This window comes from Nerophis ophidion, linkage group LG20 (genome assembly GCF_033978795.1).
Source record: "Nerophis ophidion isolate RoL-2023_Sa linkage group LG20, RoL_Noph_v1.0, whole genome shotgun sequence".
NCBI lineage: Eukaryota > Metazoa > Chordata > Actinopteri > Syngnathiformes > Syngnathidae > Nerophis > Nerophis ophidion.
Genome location: NC_084630.1, coordinates 44026926 through 44044961, shown reverse-complemented (window position 1 = coordinate 44044961; position 18036 = coordinate 44026926). Strand labels below are relative to the sequence as shown.

General features: G+C 41.7%; 1 protein-coding gene across 2 annotated transcripts; it reads right to left on the bottom strand.

The window, feature by feature from the left end:
* On the bottom strand, window positions 1-17511 carry LOC133539185 (lipopolysaccharide-induced tumor necrosis factor-alpha factor homolog). Of its 2 annotated transcripts, none has more exons than XM_061881327.1 (5): window positions 17314-17511; window positions 12671-12784; window positions 12539-12592; window positions 7807-7939; window positions 1-1742 (listed from the first exon to the last, which is right to left on the bottom strand). In XM_061881327.1, the coding sequence occupies exons 1-5, from the start codon at window positions 17381-17383 to the stop codon at window positions 1475-1477; spliced, it is 639 nt and encodes a 212-aa protein (XP_061737311.1). In that variant the 5' UTR covers window positions 17384-17511; the 3' UTR covers window positions 1-1474. The 2 variants fall into 2 exon arrangements, with proteins under 2 accessions (XP_061737311.1, XP_061737312.1); XM_061881328.1 differs by lacking the exon at window positions 1-1742 and adding an exon at window positions 7497-7731 and having other exon boundaries at window positions 17314-17465.
* Window positions 17512-18036: the final 525 nt, after the last annotated feature.

The window sequence follows — 18036 nt, the reverse complement described above, 5'->3', positions numbered from 1 at the left end:
CACAGATCGCATTATTTTTATTATATTGTTGTGTAGTTTACAGCATAAAACATAACACAGTGGGACCTCAGTTTTCATTAGTAATCAGTTCCAACATAGACTAAGTATTATCAAATCTACAGAAACATTTCTTTAAATAATATTCTGTTCCATACGCCCCATTTCATGACAAAACAGAATAAAAATGAAAATGATTATAGTTTCACACACAGAAAACAAGGTGAAAACAGGTAGTCACAACAAGTGAAACAGAAAAAGACAACATTTCACATCATTTATGTAGAGCAGTGGTGTCGAACTCAAATACAGAGTGGGCCAAAATTTTAAACTGAACAAAGCCGCGGGCCAAGGTTCAACAAATTAACCTTTTAAAAGGGACCCGGACAACTTTTGCATTGAATATTGAACAAGCAAGGCTTACATAACTTTATAGTGACATGCAAAATCCAGTTTCAAATAATAATTAAAGCTGCAAGCAGCGTTGGTCGGGTCCGCCTTTGGCTGTTGCCGCCGTGTCCCAAGTCCCGATCTTAGTCAGACCTACATAGAAGTTTTTTATTCCATGTCTCTATGACATTTCTAACAGAAGTTACATGCAGTTTTGTCTGTTTTTTTTCCTAGGGGGCGCTAAGCGCAATTTTGATTTTTGGGGTTTGGTTTTTTAGTAGATGGCAGTTTTTGCCAGTCCTGATGTGTGTGTAAAATTTGGTGAGTTTTGAAGCATGTTAAGGGGGTGAAATTACAGATCGGCGATTCTGGATGTTGTTGATAAATGGCTTTCGGTCTGCATAACAGAGCTTTAACTTGCACTTTGAAGCATTTTAAGGGGGTCAAATTACAGTTTAAAGAGGCAAAAAAGACATTTTTTAGGAAACTTTGCGCAGGGGTTCTTTGAAGGCGCATAAAATCCAAACCGGAGCAGTAATCAAAACTTTGTTCGACCACTTTTATCAAAAGGGTTCCATCTCAAGCAAGGCTTACATAACTTTATAGTGACATGCAAAATCCAGTTTCAAATAATAATAATAATAAAATATCAAGAATTATTGCTCAGTTTGCTACACTGATTTGCTTTAACACTGAATATGGAACAAACAACGCTTATATAACTTAATAGTGCAAATTCAACTTTCAAAAAACAAACGAAAAAAACATTAAAGGCATATTAAATGTAATTTTAATAAAACAATTTAATGTCTCTTTTCTATTTGCAGCCTTCTGAGGTAAAAATTAACATTAACTTTTTCCACAGGCTAATACATTTGAAAATAAATTGGAGGGCGGGGGGGTTGTTGATAGCGGGGGGGTTATATTGTAGCGTCCCGGAAGAGTTATTGCTGCAAGGGGTTCTGGGTATTTGTTCTGTTTTGTTTATGTTGTGTTACGGTGCGGATGTTCTCCTGAAATGTGTTTGTCATTCATTTTTGGTGTGGGTTCACAGTGTGGCGCATATTTGTAAGAGTGTTAAAGTTGTTTATACGGCCACCCTCAGTGTGACCTGTATGGCTGTTGACCAAGTATGCCTTGCATTCACATACCTGTGTGTAGAAGCCGCATATATTATGTGACTGGGCCGGCCCGCTGTTTGTATGGAGGAAAAGCGGAAGTGACGACAGGTTGTAGAGGACGCTAAAGGCAGTGCCTTTAAGGAACGCCCCCAATATTGTTGTCCGGGTGGAAATCGGGAGAAATTTGGGAGAAGGGTTGTCCATTCGGGAGGGGCACTAAAATTCGGGAGTCTCCTGGGAAAATCGGGAGGGTTGGCAAGTATGAGTATCTGTAAAGTATTAGCCCACATTTCATGTTTTGTGTGTACACAGCTAGCCAGACAGTGTATGTACTGTAGTTGTAATAACACGCATGACGTGCTGCATGTCTCATGATCAATATAAAGTTTGACTCACTCAATGGACAGTTGTCTGTTTTTTTTCCTGGTTTGTTTGGGTAAGCACTACATTTATGTCAAAAAATAGGTCGGCTTCAAATTCCACATTTTGCACCTTGGAGTCACTTCACCTCACTCTCTCGGCTTTCGTCTGCTTTAACGTCTCACTCTTCCTTCGTGCTGGCTTCAAGAAGGAGTCGTTCATCTTCTGTATATTCGGTCTCAAAAAGAGAATCCTCATTTGTCCAAAATTAGTAGTTTTCGTCATGTGTATTGAGTCTGCCATGATTAGAACACACACTCGTGTTTGATTCCGGAAGTGGGAACACAGTTGTTGCCAGAAGTCGGACGTGAGCTGCTATGGAAGTGCAAATCAAAGCACTGAAAAAAAGTCAGTGATTGAATGATTAAAATGATCAAAAGTGGAAGAAAAATGGATTTTCAGCCACTTCAACCATTGCCTAACCAGCTGGTCTCAGGCTAGTCAGAGTTAAAAAAAAAACAAAAAAAAAACATTGGAAATTTTGTACAAATAAGCAATTAGAGTTAAGGATAAAAATAAACTTAGGCACTATAATCACTGTGCCATTCTAAAAAAAAATACAGTATTTTAAACTGGGACAGCCTTCACACATTTGCAGACTTAAAAGTGACCTACAAAAAAATAATCATTAACTTTAGAATTTGATGCCAGCAACACGTTACAAAGAAGTTGGGAAAGGTGGCAATAATCAATCAATCAATCAATCAATGTTTATTTATATAGCCCCAAATCACAAATGTCTCAAAGGACTGCACAAATCATTACGACTACAACATCCTCGGAAGAACCCACAAAAGGGCAAGGAAAACTCACACCCAGTGGGCAGGGAGAATTCACATCCAGTGGGACGCCAGTGACAATGCTGACTATGAGAAACCTTGGAGAGGACCTCAGATGTGGGCAACCCCCCCCCCCCCCTCTAAATACTGATAAAGTTGAGGAATGCTCATCAAACACTTATTTGGAACATCCCACAGGTGTGCAGGCTAATTGGGAACAGGTGGGTGCCATGATTGGGTATAAAAACAGCTTCCCAAAAAATGCTCAGTCTTTCACAAGAAAGGATGGGGCGAGGTACACCCCTTTGTCCACAACTGCGTGAGCAAATAGTCAAACAGTTAAAGACAAGATATTTGATGTTCAAACTCATAAACTTTATTTATCTTTTGCAAATAATAATTAACTTAGACTTTCATGGCTGCAACACATGCCAAAGTAGTTGGGAAAGGGCATGTTCACCACTGTGTTACATCACCTTTTCTTTTCACAACACTCAATAAACGTTTGGGAACTGAGGAAACTTAATTGTTGAAGCTTTGAAAGTGGAATTCTTTCCCATTCTTGTTTTATGTAGAGCTTCAGTCCTTCAACATCCAGGTCTCCGCTGTCCTATTTTACGTTTCATAATGCGCCACACATTTTTGATGGGAGACAGGTCTGGACTGCAGGCGGGCCAGGAAAGTACCCGCACTCCTTTTTACGAAGCCACACTGTTGTAACACGTGCTGAATTTTGCTTGGCATTGTCTTGCTGAAATAAGCAGGGGCGTCCATGAAAAAGACGGCGCTTAGATGGCAGCATATGTTGTTCCAAAACCTGTCTGTACCTTTCAGTATTAATGGTGCCTTCACAGATGTGTAAGTTACCCATGCCTTGGGAACTAATGCACCCCCATACCATCACAAATGCTGTTTTTTTAACTTTGCGTCGAGATGGTTCGCTTCCCCTCTGGTCCGGATGACAAGATGTTGAATATTTCCAAAAACAATTTGAAATGTGGACTCGTCAGACCACAGAACACTTTTCTGCTTTGCATCAGTCCATCTTAGATGATCTCGGGCCCAGAGAAGCCGGCGGCGTTTCTGGATGTTGTTGATAAATACCTTTCGCTTTGCATAGTAGAGCTTTAACTTGCACTTACAGATGTAGCGACGAACTGTATTTAGTGACAGTGGTTTTCTGAAGTGTTCCTGAGCCCATGTGGTGATATCCTTTAGAGATTGATGTCGGTTTTTGATACAGTGCCGTCTGAGGGATCGAAGGTCACGGTCATTCAATGTTGGTTTCCGGATGCCGCTTACGTGGAGTGAATTCTCCAGATTCTCTGAACCTTTTGATGATATTGTGGAGCGTAGATGTTGAAATCCCGAAATTTCTTGCAATTGCACTTTGAGAAATGTTGTTCTTAAACTGTTTGACTATTTGCTCACGCAGTTGTGGACAAAGGGGTGTACCTCGCCCCATCCTTTCTTGTGAAAGACTGAGCATTTTTTGGGAATCCGTTTTTATACCCAATCATGGCACCCACCTGTTCCCAATTAGCCTGCACACCTGTGGGAAGTTCCAAATAAGTGTTTGATGAGCATTCCTCAACTTTATCAGAATTTATTGCCACCTTTCTCAACTTCTTTGTCACATGTTGCTGGCATCAATTTCTAAAGTTAATGAATATTTGCAAAAAAAAAATGTTTATCAGTTTGAACATCAAATATGTTGTCTTTGTAGCATATTCAACTGAATATGGCTTGAAACTGATTTGCAAATCATTGTATTCCGTTTATATTTACATCTAACAAGATTTCTCAACTCATATGGAAACAGGGTTTGAGTAACTCTGCTCCCCAATTGCTCTGCGAGGCAATTCCAAGACTGCAAAGTGGTACCAGATCTACCACCCGAGCAACGTCAAAAGGCAACTGTTGCGTTCCATTCTGTAGAACAGTGGTCCCCAACCTTTTTGTATCTGCGGACCGGTCAACGCTTAATAATTTGTCCCGCGGCCCGGGGGGGGGATTCACCTCTAAATGGGTGAATTTTGGCGAATTAAACGCCTTTCTATTATTTGCTCTCGGAGCGATGACGTTACGTTGTGACGTCACCTAGGTAGTCAACCGCCATGTGGTGATATCCTTTACACACATTATAAACATCGAGTCAAATCAGCTCTGTTATTTTCCGTTTTTTCGACTGTTTTCCGTACCTTGGAGAGATCATGCCTCGTCGGTGTGTTGTCGGAGGGTGTAACAACACGATCAGGGACGGATTCAAGTTGATTTACGTAGAATGTGCATCGATTAGCACGGCATGCTAATCGATGCCAACATGCTATTTAGGCTAGCTGTATGTACATTTGTAGCTATATTTGCATCCAGCCTTTCCTTCCACCCACATTTAATGCCAAACACACACTTACCAATCGACAGATTTAAGTTGCTCCAGTGTCACAAGATGCGAAAGTCCCTCGTTTGGTCTGCACATTTTACCGGCGATGCTAAGGCAGACATGGCCGAATAGCGTCAATAGCTATTCGCTCAATAGCTTCAGTTTCTTCTTCAATTTCTTTTTCGCTATCTGCCTCCATACTCCAACCATCCGTTTCAAAAGATGCGAAAGTCCCTCGTTTGGTCCGCACATTTTACCGGCGATGCTACAACAGACATGGCACAGAGATGAATGGATACCCTGCGACACTCAAAGCAGACGCATTTCCAACGATAAAGTCAACGAAATCACAAAGGTGAGTTTTGTTGATGTTATTTACTTATGTGCTAATCAGACATATTTGGTCGCGGCATGACTGCCAGCTAATCGATGCTAACATGCTATTTAGGCTAGCTGTATGTACATTTGTAGCTGTATTTGCATCCAGCATTTCCCAAATTTAATGCCAAACAAACACTTACCAATCGACGGATTTAAGTTGCTCCAGTGTCAATGCGAAAGTCCCAATCGTTCGGTCTGCACATTGTACCGGCGATGCTAAGGCAAACATGGCCGAATAGCGTCAATAGTTATTCGCTCAATAGCTTCAGTTTCTTCTTCAATTTCTTTTTCGCTATCTGCCTCCATACTCCAACCATCCGTTTCAAAAGATGCGAAAGTCCCTCGTTTGGTCCGCACATTTTACCGGCGATGCTACAACAGACATGGCACAGAGATGAATGGATACCCTGCGACACTCAAAGCAGACGCATTTCCAACGATAAAGTCAACGAAATCACAAAGGTGAGTTTTGTTGATGTTATTGACTTATGTGCTAATCAGACATATTTGGTCGCGGCATGACTGCCAGCTAATCGATGCTAACATGCTATTTAGGCTAGCTGTATGTACATTTGTAGCTGTATTTGCATCCAGCATTTCCCAAATTTAATGCCAAACAAACACTTACCAATCGACAGATTTAAGTTGCTCAAGTGTCAATGCGAAAGTCCCAATCGTTCGGTCTGCACATTGTACCGGCGATGCTAAGGCAAACATGGCCGAATAGCGTCAATAGTTATTCGCTCAATAGCTTCAGTTTCTTCTTCAATTTCTTTTTCGCTATCTGCCTCCGTACTCCAACCATCCGTTTCAATACATGCGAAAGTTCCTCGTTTGGTCCGCACATTTTACCGGCGATGCTACAACAGACATGGCACAGAGATGAATGGATACCCTGCGACACTCAAAGCAGATGCATTTCCAACGATAAAGTCAACGAAATCATAAAGGTGAGTTTTGTTGATGTTATTTACTTATGTGCTAATCAGACATATTTGGTCGCGGCATGACTGCCAGCTAATCGATGCTAACATGCTATTTAGGCTAGCTGTATGTACATTTGTAGCTGTATTTGCATCCAGCATTTCCCAAATTTAATGCCAAACAAACACTTACCAATCGACGGATTTAAGTTGCTCCAGTGTCAATGCGAAAGTCCCAATCGTTCGGTCTGCACATTGTACCGGCGATGCTAAGGCAAACATGGCCGAATAGCGTCAATAGTTATTCGCTCAATAGCTTCAGTTTCTTCTTCAATTTCTTTTTCGCTATCTGCCTCCATACTCCAACCATCCGTTTCAAAAGATGCGAAAGTCCCTCGTTTGGTCCGCACATTTTACCGGCGATGCTACAACAGACATGGCACAGAGATGAATGGATACCCTGCGACACTCAAAGCAGACGCATTTCCAACGATAAAGTCAACGAAATCACAAAGGTGAGTTTTGTTGATGTTATTTACTTATGTGCTAATCAGACATATTTGGTCGCGGCATGACTGCCAGCTAATCGATGCTAACATGCTATTTAGGCTAGCTGTATGTACATTTGTAGCTGTATTTGCATCCAGCATTTCCCAAATTTAATGCCAAACAAACACTTACCAATCTACGGATTTAGGTTGCTCCAGTGTCAATGCGAAAGTCCCAATCGTTCGGTCTGCACATTGTACCGGCGATGCTAAGGCAAACATGGCCGAATAGCGTCAATAGCTATTCGCTCAATAGCTTCAGTTTCTTCTTCAATTTCATTTTCGCTATCTGCCTCCATACTCCGACCATCCGTTTCAATACATGCGTAATCTGTTGAATCGCTTAAGCCGCTGAAATTCGAGTCTGAATCCGAGCTAATGTTGCTATATCTTGCTGTGCTATCCGCCTGGATAGCATGTATATCACTGGATGACGTCACAGGAAAATGGACGGTGGCTTCGCAGATAGCGAAAATCAGGCACTTTAAAGACTTTTTTCGGGATATTCCACGATGGGTAAAATTTTGAAAAAAACTTCAAAAAATAAAATAAGCCACTGGTAACTGATTTTTATTGGTTTTAGCCCTTTCTGAAATTGTGATAATGTTCCCATTCAATGAAGTATATACTGTCTGCAGTGTGTTTTGAGATGGTATTGTGCCGAGGTGACAGGGAATTTACTATGACATCTGTTTATGTATATGGAGCACGGTGCCACAGGTGGAGCAGGAATGCTCCACATCCTTGCAGGTATTCAAGCAAAACGGGATGAAAAGGCAGGGCCAAAAGCTGTGAGGGGAGAAGCACCAGAAGAGAGTCCAAAAAATATGTTGTATTGATATGAACGTGTCGGTTTCAACTCACCAGAAAAATCCGAGCACACCAGCAATGACCCAGGTCAGCGCTCCATTTATGTAACGGGTTCGAGTAATGCCGTGAGTATGGCAATTAATACACGTCACCTGTCCGGGAACATCTGTGAGCAGGCTCGCCGGTGCTACAATCACAAAAAGAAACAGATATATCACATATCTACATTTCTGCTAGTGGGTGAATTAGCGTTGTCCCGATACCAATATTTTGGTACCGCTACCAAATGTATTTTGGTACTTTTCTAAATAAAGGGGACTGCAAAAATGGTCATCCATCCATCCATTTTCTACCGCTTATTCCCTTTAGGGTTATTGGCTTTATCCATCCATTCATCCATTTTTACCACTTATTGCAGGGGTAGGGAACCTATGGCTCTAGAGCCAGATGTGGCTCTTTTGATGACTACATATGGCTCTCCGATAATTATATTTATATAGCGCTTTTCTCTAGTGACTCAAAGCGCTTTACAAAGTGACACCCAATATCTAAGTTACATTTAAACCGGTGTGGGTGGCACTGGGGTCAGGTGAGTAAAGTGTCTTGCCCAAGGACACAACGCCAGTGACTAGGATGGCGGAAGCGGGAATCGAACCTGGAACCCTCAGGTTGCTAGCACAGCCACTCTACCAACCGAGCTATGCCGAGTAACCGTGTAATACTTTTCCATATCAGAAGGTGGCAGTCGGTAGCTAATTGCTTTGTAGATGTGGGCAACAGCGGGAGGCAGAGTGCAGGTAAAAAGGTTTCTAATGCTCAAACCAGGGGTAGGGAACCTATGGCTCTAGAGCCAGATGACTGCATATGGCTCTCAGATAAATCTTAGCTGACATTGCTTAAGTAATTAATAATTCCGCTGGTAATCACAGTTTCAAAAATAACGTTCAAAATATAAAACATTCTCATGCATTTTAATCCAACCATCCGTTTTCCACCGCACCTGTTCAAGATGTCGCATTAATGGTCAGAAGTAATATACTGTATGTATTATTGGTTAACTTTTATAATAACAATGTTGTTAAAAATAATAAGAGACTTATTATACTCTACAAATGTTGGTCATACTTAAAAATACACGAATTTAGTTGTATTCAGTGTTGAAAAATTTTATATGGCTCTTATGGAAATACATTGTGAAATATTTGCCTTTCATGGCTCTCTCAGCGAAAAGGCATGCGGTAAAAGTAAGCATGCGCTGATTAATTTAAAACCTCTTCTCACTCCTGCGCTTACCAAAGGCATGCGGTAAAAGTAAGCATGCGCTAATTAATTTAAAACCTCTTCTCACCCCTGCGCTTACCAAAGGCATGCAGTAAAAGTAAGCATGCGCTAATTATTTTAAAACCTCTTCTCACTCCTGCGCTTACCAAAGGCATGCGGTAAAAGTAAGCATGCGCTAATTAATTTAAAACCTCTTCTCACTCCTGCGCTTACCAAAGGCATGCGGTAAAAGTAAGCATGCACTAATTAATTTAAAACCTCTTCTCACTCCTGAACATACCAAAGGCATGCGGTAAAAGTAAGCATGCGCTAATTATTTTAAAACCTCTTCTCACTCCTGCGCTTACTAAAGGCATGCGGTAAAAGTAAGCATGCGCTAATTAATTTAAAACCTCTTCTCACTCCTGCGCTTACCAAAGGCATGCGGTAAAAGTAAGCATGCACTAATTAATTTAAAACCTCTTCTCACTCCTGAACATACCAAAGGCATGCGGTAAAAGTAAGCATGCGCTAATTATTTTAAAACCTCTTCTCACTCCTGCGCTTACTAAAGGCATGCGGTAAAAGTAAGCATGCTATAATTAATTTAAAACCTCTTCTCACTCCTGCGCTTACCAAAAGCATGCGGTAAAAGTAAGCATGCGCTAATTAATTTAAAACCTCTTCTCACCCCTGCACTTACCAAAGGCATGCAGTAAAAGTAAGCATGCGCTAATTATTTTAAAACCTCTTCTCACTCCTGCGCTTACCAAAGGCATGCGGTAAAAGTAAGCATGCGCTAATTAATTTAAAACCTCTTCTCACTCCTGCGCTTACCAAAGGCATGCGGTAAAAGTAAGCATGCGCTAATTAATTTAAAACCTCTTCTCACCCCTGCACTTACCAAAGGCATGCAGTAAAAGTAAGCATGCGCTAATTATTTTAAAACCTCTTCTCACTCCTGCGCTTACCAAAGGCATGCGGTAAAAGTAAGCATGCGCTAATTATTTTAAAACCTCTTCTCACTCCTGCGCTTACCAAAGGCATGCGGTAAAAGTAAGCATGCGCTAATTAATGTAAAACCTCTTCTGACTCCTGCGCTTACTAAAGGCATGCGGTAAAAGTAAGCATGCGCTAATTAATTTAAAACCTCTTCTCACCCCTGCACTTACCAAAGGCATGCAGTAAAAGTAAGCATGCGCTAATTATTTTAAAACCTCTTCTCACTCCTGCGCTTACCAAAGGCATGCGGTAAAAGTAAGCATGCGCTAATTATTTTAAAACCTCTTCTCACTCCTGAACTTACCAAAGGCATGCAGTAAAAGTAAGCATGCGCTAATTATTTTAAAACCTCTTCTCACCCCTGCACTTACCAAAGGCATGCAGTAAAAGTAAGCATGCGCTAATTATTTTAAAACCTCTTCTCACTCCGGCACTTACCAAAGGCATGCGGTAAAAGTAAGCATGCGCTAATTATTTTAAAACCTCTTCTCACTCCTGAACTTAGCAAAGGCATGCGGTAAAAGTAAGCATGCGCTAATTAATTTGAAACCTCTTCTCACTCCTGCGCTTACTAAAGGCATGCGGTAAAAGTAAGCATGCGCTAATTAATTTAAAACCTCTTCTCACCCCTGCACTTACCAAAGGCATGCAGTAAAAGTAAGCATGCGCTAATTAATTTAAAACCTCTTCTCACTCCTGCGCTTACCAAAGGCATGCGGTAAAAGTAAGCATGCGCTAATTATTTTAAAACCTCTTCTCACTCCTGCGCTTACTAAAGGCATGCGGTAAAAGTAAGCATGCGCTAATTAATTTAAAACCTCTTCTCACTCCTGCGCTTACTAAAGGCATGCGGTAAAAGTAAGCATGCGCTAATTAATTTAAAACCTCTTCTCACTCCTGCGCTTACCAAAGGCATGCAGTAAAAGTAAGCATGCGCTAATTAATTTAAAACCTCTTCTCACTCCTGCGCTTACCAAAGGCATGCGGTAAAAGCAAGCATGCGCTAATTATTTTAAAACCTCCTCTCACTCCTGCGCTTACCAAAGGCATGCGGTAAAAGTAAGCATGCGCTAATTAATTTAAAACCTATTCTCACTCCTGCGCTTACCAAAGGCATGCGGTAAAAGTAAGCATGCGCTAATTAATTTAAAACCTCTTCTCACTCCTGCGCTTACCAAAGGCATGCGGTAAAAGTAAGCATGCGCTAATTAATTTAAAACCTCTTCTCACTCCTGCGCTTACCAAAGGCATGCGGTAAAAGCAAGCATGCGCTAATTATTTTAAAACCTCCTCTCACTCCTGCGCTTACCAAAGGCATGCGGTAAAAGTAAGCATGCGCTAATTAATTTAAAACCTATTCTCACTCCTGCGCTTACCAAAGGCATGCGGTAAAAGTAAGCATGCGCTAATTATTGTTTTCCTGTTCAATGCCTGCCGCCATCTCTGCATCTTGGGGTTCGTCCACAACAACATGTGACAGAATACTCCAACCCAGAGTGGAGGACAAAGCAGGTTTAAATAGCACCTGGCTGATTGACACCAGGTGTGGCCAGGTGCCAATCAGCCAACCAAAAACGCTTTGCTCTTATTAGGGGGTACTTGAATTTAAAACATGTTCACAGGGGGTACATCACTGAAAAAAGGTTGAGAACCACTGGATTAGAGACTATATGATTATATATATATATATATTAGTGATTCCTAGAAAAAAAAAAGTCTGCGGGCTATAGAGCGTTTTCCGTTCGGGCTCCAATACTCTGGAATGCCCTCCCGGTAACAGTTCGAGATGCCACCTCAGTAGAAGCATTTAAGTCTCATCTTAAAACTCATCTGTATACTCTAGCCTTTAAATAGACCTCCTTTTTAGACCAGTTGATCTGCCGCTTCTTTTCTTTCTCCTATGTCCCCCCCTCCCTTGTGGAGGGGGTCCGGTCCGATGACTATGGATGAAGTACTGACTGTCCAGAGTCGAGACCCAGGATGGACCGCTCGTCGGGACCCAGGATGGACCGCTCGCCTGTATCGGTTGGGGACATCTCTACGCTGCTGATCCGCTTGAGATGGTTTCCTGTGGACGGGACTCTCACTGCTGTCTTGGAGCCACTATGGATTGAACTTTCACAGTATCATGTTAGACCCGCTCGACATCCATTGCTTTCGGTCCCCTAGAGGGGGGGGGGGTTACCCACATTTGAGGTCCTCTCCAAGGTTTCTCATAGTCAGCATTGTCACTGGCGTCCCACTGGATGTGAATTCTCCCTGCCCACTGGGTGTGAGTTTTCCTTGCCCTTTTGTGGGTTCTTCCGAGGATGTTGTAGTCGTAATGATTTGTGCAGTCCTTTGAGACATTTGTGATTTGGGGCTATATAAATAAACATTGATTGATTGATTGATTTCTAACTTTTATTTTTTGTAAAACGGACCAAACTCGCCACAGAATTAACAACAAGATTGATGGTATAAGCGCATATGGATATAACAAAGAAAACACAGGTGACTCTGACATAAAAGCAAAAAGACTCACCAGGGTGCACCACCCGAACCTGAGGTACAGCATACTGGACAACAGGTACTTCAACTGAAAAAACAGAAGTAATACTTAAAGATATATGCTTATTACATGCAGATTGTTAGATGGATTTCTCTGAAGTCTCACCAGTCTGCACGGCAAACTGACTCTGGTGGATTACCACAGTTTCTTGGGTACCAGGGTATGGTGGGGGTTGGATCCTTAATGGATCAACATTTGCCACCTGCATGATGTGGCGTGCTAGAGAGGATGCAATTAACGGAACATTTTAGACAAATAGAATAAAAGCTCCAACATCTTAGGATGAAGTAAGCTGCTTAATTGAACATCTCTTCCTTTATCAACGATGCTTAATGTTTAATATTACTCGAATACAAAGGACCTGGTCTACTACAAATAACAAGTGACGTGCGGTACCACTGATATTCTTTGCGATCGGATACCATTCAAGCTGGTATCGGCGATACAGCCCTTTGAGACACTCCTGATTTAGGGCTACGATGCAAAAAGTCAGTGGTCGAAAACAAGAAAAAAAAAATACAAAAAATGAGGGGTATTTTATTTGAACTAAGCAAAATGATCTGCCAATAGAACAAGAAAATCTGGTTTGTCAAAACTTTCCAAAACATGTAAAATGTTTTGTGGCTCGGTTGGTAGAGTGGCCGTGCCAGCAACTTGAGGGTGCAGGTTCGATTCCCGCTTCCGCCATCCTAGTCGCTGCCGTTGTGTCCTTGGGCAAGACACTTTACCCACCTGCTCCCAGTGCCACCCACACTGGTTTGAATGTGGCTTGGATGTTGTGTTTCACTATGTGAAGCGCTTTGAGTCACTAGAGAAAAGCGCTATATAAATATAATTCACTTCACTTCACAATTCACAAAATTAGCTAACCTCAATGAACCCCAAAATACCTTCAAATAAGTATATTCTCACTAATAACAAGTGTACTACTACATGAGTACGTATTTTTTTATTGTTTCAATGAAAATCAATCAGCCAAATCCATTTGGCTGTCATCTGTTTTAATATGAGACACAATTGTGTCAAAGTCAGGATTTTTTTTTTTTACATGTTTGAAATAAGAAATTATTACTTTAAAAAGTATTTTAAAAGGGACGGCGTGGCGCAGTGGGAGAGTGACCATGCGCAACCCGAGGGTCACTGGTTCAAATCCCACCTAGAACCAACCTCGTCACGTCAGTTGTGTCCTGAGCAAGACACTTCACCCTTGCTCCTGATGGGTGCGGGTTAGCGCCTTGCATGGCAGCTCCCTCCATCAGTGTGTGAATGTGTGTGTGAATGGGTGAATGTGGAAGTAGTGTCAAATCGCTTTGAGTACCTTGAAGGTAGAAAAGCGCTATACAAGTACAACCCATTTATTTCTTTATTTCTTTATTTTTTTTACCTGTGAGTGTTGATGACACACTTTTGCAACAGTCGATATACTACTTTCAAGCATGTTTTACTCAATATACGTCATCAAATCTCAGCTGCGAGCTGTAATATCTTACTGAGATCATTTAGGACCAAAACCCTTAAAACAAGTAAAACACTCTAACATATAGCGGTATAGCTCGGTTGGTAGAGTGGCCATGCCAGCAACTTGAGGGTTCCAGGTTCGATTCCCGCTTTTGCCATCCTAGTTACTGCCGTTGTGTCCTTGGGCAAGACACTTTACCCACCTGCTCCCAGTTCCACCCACACTGCTTTAAATGTAACTTAGATATTGGGGTTTCACTATGTAAAGTGCTTTGAGTCACTAGAGAAAAGCGCTATATAAATATAATTCATATTATATAGCTAATATTGACACTTACATCATGTGTTGCCTTCATTACAACACTTATATAAGGCTTTTAAATTTTTACGCCTCCAGACAGATTAAAAAAAAAAAAAAATTGGTCCAATATGACTCTTTCAAAGTTTTGGGTTGCCAACCCCTGGTCTAATAAATATGTTGCGGACCTATAAAAAAATGAGATGCATGCCAGAAATGGCCCTTGGACCACACTTTGGACACCCTTGTTCTAGAAGTTATTTGACAAGGACAAGCTCTATTAAATGATTGTTGTATAATGACTGCCTGTAGTTTATTGTAATCGAAATAAAATGTTGCAATCCGCTGCTCGGATCGTTCAATTTTGTAGTTTTGATTCCTTTGTGTATCACTTTCGGTCGTTGGAGTCCTTAGTTCCTGTTTAGTCTGTCACCATCCATCCATCCATCCATCCATCCATCCATCCATCCATCCATCCATCCATCCATCCATCCATCCATCCATCATCTTCCGCTTATCCGAGGTCGGGTCGCGGGGGCAACAGCCTAAGTAGGGATGCCCAGACTTCCCTCTCCCCAGCCACTTCGTCTAGCTCTTCCCGGGGGATCCCGAGGCGTTCCCAGGCCAGCCGGGAGACATAGTCTTCCCAACGTGTCCTGGGTCTTCCCCGTGGCCTCCTACCAGCTGGACGTGCCCTAAACACCTCCCTAGGGAGGCGTTCGGGTGGCATCCTGACCAGATGCCTGAACCACCTCATCTGGCTCCTCTCCATGTGGAGGAGCAGCGGCTTTACTTTGAGTTCCTCCCGGATGGCAGAGCTTCTCACCCTATCTCTAAGGGAGAGACCCGCCACACGGCGGAGGAAACTCATTTGGGCCGCTTGTACCCGTGATCTTATCCTTTCGGTCATGACCCAAAGCTCATGACCATAGGTGAGGATGGGAACGTAGATCGACCGGTAAATTGAGAGCTTTGCCTTCCGGCTCAGCTCCTTCTTCACCACAACGGATCGATACAACGTCCGCATTACTGAAGACGCCGCACCGATCCGCCTGTCGATCTCACGATCCACTCTTCCCCCACTCGTGAACAAGACTCCTAGGTACTTGAACTCCTCCACTTGGGGCAGGGTCTCCCCCCCAACCCGGAGATAGTCTGTCACCATGGTTACATATTAGTTCCACCTGCTACTCTCGGTTCCCGCACACCTGTTTTACTAATCACCTTCCTACATAAGCCAGCCTTTTCTGTTCACTCATTCTCGGACTCTAATTTGCTTGTACGTAACAAGTGACGACTGCTATTGGTTATTATTACTCGCTAGCTTTCATGCTTTTATTCCTTTTTCCTAGCTCTCATGCTAATTGTGTTGTTGTACCTTTTTGTGCCTTCGTGCCAAGTGTTTGTGTTCCGTTTGTTATTCCTAGCTTCCATGCTGGCGCCATTTGTTTGCCTTTCTGTTAGCACCAGTGTTTTTTTGTTCCTAGCCTTTTTATTAATTTAATAAATCCTTTACATCTTACCTTACGCTGTGTTTTTGCCCGACGCATCCTTGGAAGAACGAACCCGGCATCGTTATGCCACACAGTTTTCACAAAAAAGTTACCATGCGATGGACCGATATTTAGTCAGAACAATGAGGAAGTCCAAAGAACGCAGCAAAGATCTAAGATGAAAAATCGTAGAGTTACTGTACACACGTTGTGCCATCACGTTTATCTGGAATTTGACCCATATTGTCATCCTCAGATGCAAGGAAATTTGTCTAAACGTTGAGGAACAATGCAAGAACCACCTAGGCTCAAGTCTGCCATTAACTGGAAACTTCCGGAACACCGGTCTACAGACTGTCTACAGAGAAGAAGGCTTTCTTAAACCTTTTTGAAAAATAAACAAGTGATTCAATTATAAATAAAGATTTCTCCACATAGAAGTAATCATCTTTGGGGATTGTAATAGAGATCCATCTGGATTCATCAACTTCATTCTAAACATTTATTCGCAAAAAAAGAAATCTTTAACATCAATATTTATGGAACATGTCCACAAAAAATCCAGCTGTCAACACTGAATATAATTTATTTTCACACTTTATGAACTTACATTCATATTTTGTTGAAGTATTATTCAATAAATATATTTATTATGGATTTTTGAATTGTTGCTATTTTTAGAATATTTAAAAGAAAATCTCACGTACCCCTTGGCATACTTTCAAGTACACCCAGGGGTACGCGTACCCCCATTTGAGAACCACTGGCTTACAGCATACAACGAAACGAAACGAAACGAAACGAAACGAAACAAAACGACACGACAATACTGTCAGTACAAACCTGACACACTGGATTAGAGTTATTCTTTATTTCCTCATACTGGAGAAGATCAGACTGATATTGGATAATTCTACACAATTCCAAGAAGTTTGGAATGCTTTCCTTAAATATGTCAAAGAAACTGATTTTCAGTGTAACCCCGACTAAAATGGCACGTATATATTTAATTTATTTGAACTTATTTTCATTTCTATTTTTTTTTTAGTTAATCTAATTTATTTATTTGCCCTTATTTTAACTTCTTTATTTTGTGGGTGTCTTGTTTTTTTTAGGGGGGAAAGGGAACATTTGATATGTGATTTTATTCCTGGAACTTGCCTTAAAACTAAAAAAAACAAAAAAACTAAAAAAGTAAAGAATGCAGATAATCCAATTGTTTTCATCGTAAAATATGCACATTTGTGTAAAACTTGCGAATCAGGTTTATTTTGTACACAGATGACGAACAAAAGGGGATATTTTGTGGGTATACAAAATAATTACAATGAGGTGTAGTGGATCCTATAAATGCAATTCCAAAGTTTTAGTTGTAGTAATAGTTTTGTGATGGACCATGGTCTATTACATAAGCACGGATAAATAAAGACGTAACATCGAACAATTTTTTTTTTTTAATAAATAAATGAATATAAATATAGACTCTTAAAAAGGCTTACCTTGTAATAGGGAGAGACCGGCAGCAACTTCATAGAGCGACTGCCTCTGAAAACAAGTTTTGTAGAACATTCCTTTGGGTTCCTGCCCTGTTTTCAAAACATCTCTCCATTGTCAACAATATCAACAACGCTGCATAATTGTCCCGGCAAGAAATCTGCGTTCAAAAGACTCAGGCTTATTAGTGATTCCTAGAGCCCAAAAAAAGTCTGCGGGCTATAGAGCGTTTTCCGTTCGGGCTCCAGTACTCTGGAATGCCCTCCCGGTAACAGTTCGAGATGCTACCTCAGTAGAAGCATTTAAGTCTCATCTTATAACTCATCTGTATACTCTAGCCTTTAAATAGACCTCCTTTTTAGACCAGTTGATCTGCCGCTTCTTTTCTTTCTCCTATGTCCCCCCCTCCCTTGTGGAGGGGGTCCGGTCCGATGACCATGGATGAAGTACTGACTGTCCAGAGTCGAGACCCAGGATGGACCGCTCGCCTGTATCGGTTGGGGACATCTCTACGCTGCTGATCCGCTTGAGATGGTTTCCTGTGGACGGGACTCTCGCTGCTGTCTTGGATCCGCTTGAACTGAACTCTCGCGGCTGTGTTGGAGCCACTATGGATTGAACTTTCACAGTATCATGTTAGACCCGCTTGACATCCATTGCTTTCGGTCCCCTAGAGGGGGGGGGGGGTTGCCCACATCTGAGGTCCTCTCCAAGGTTTCTCATAGTCA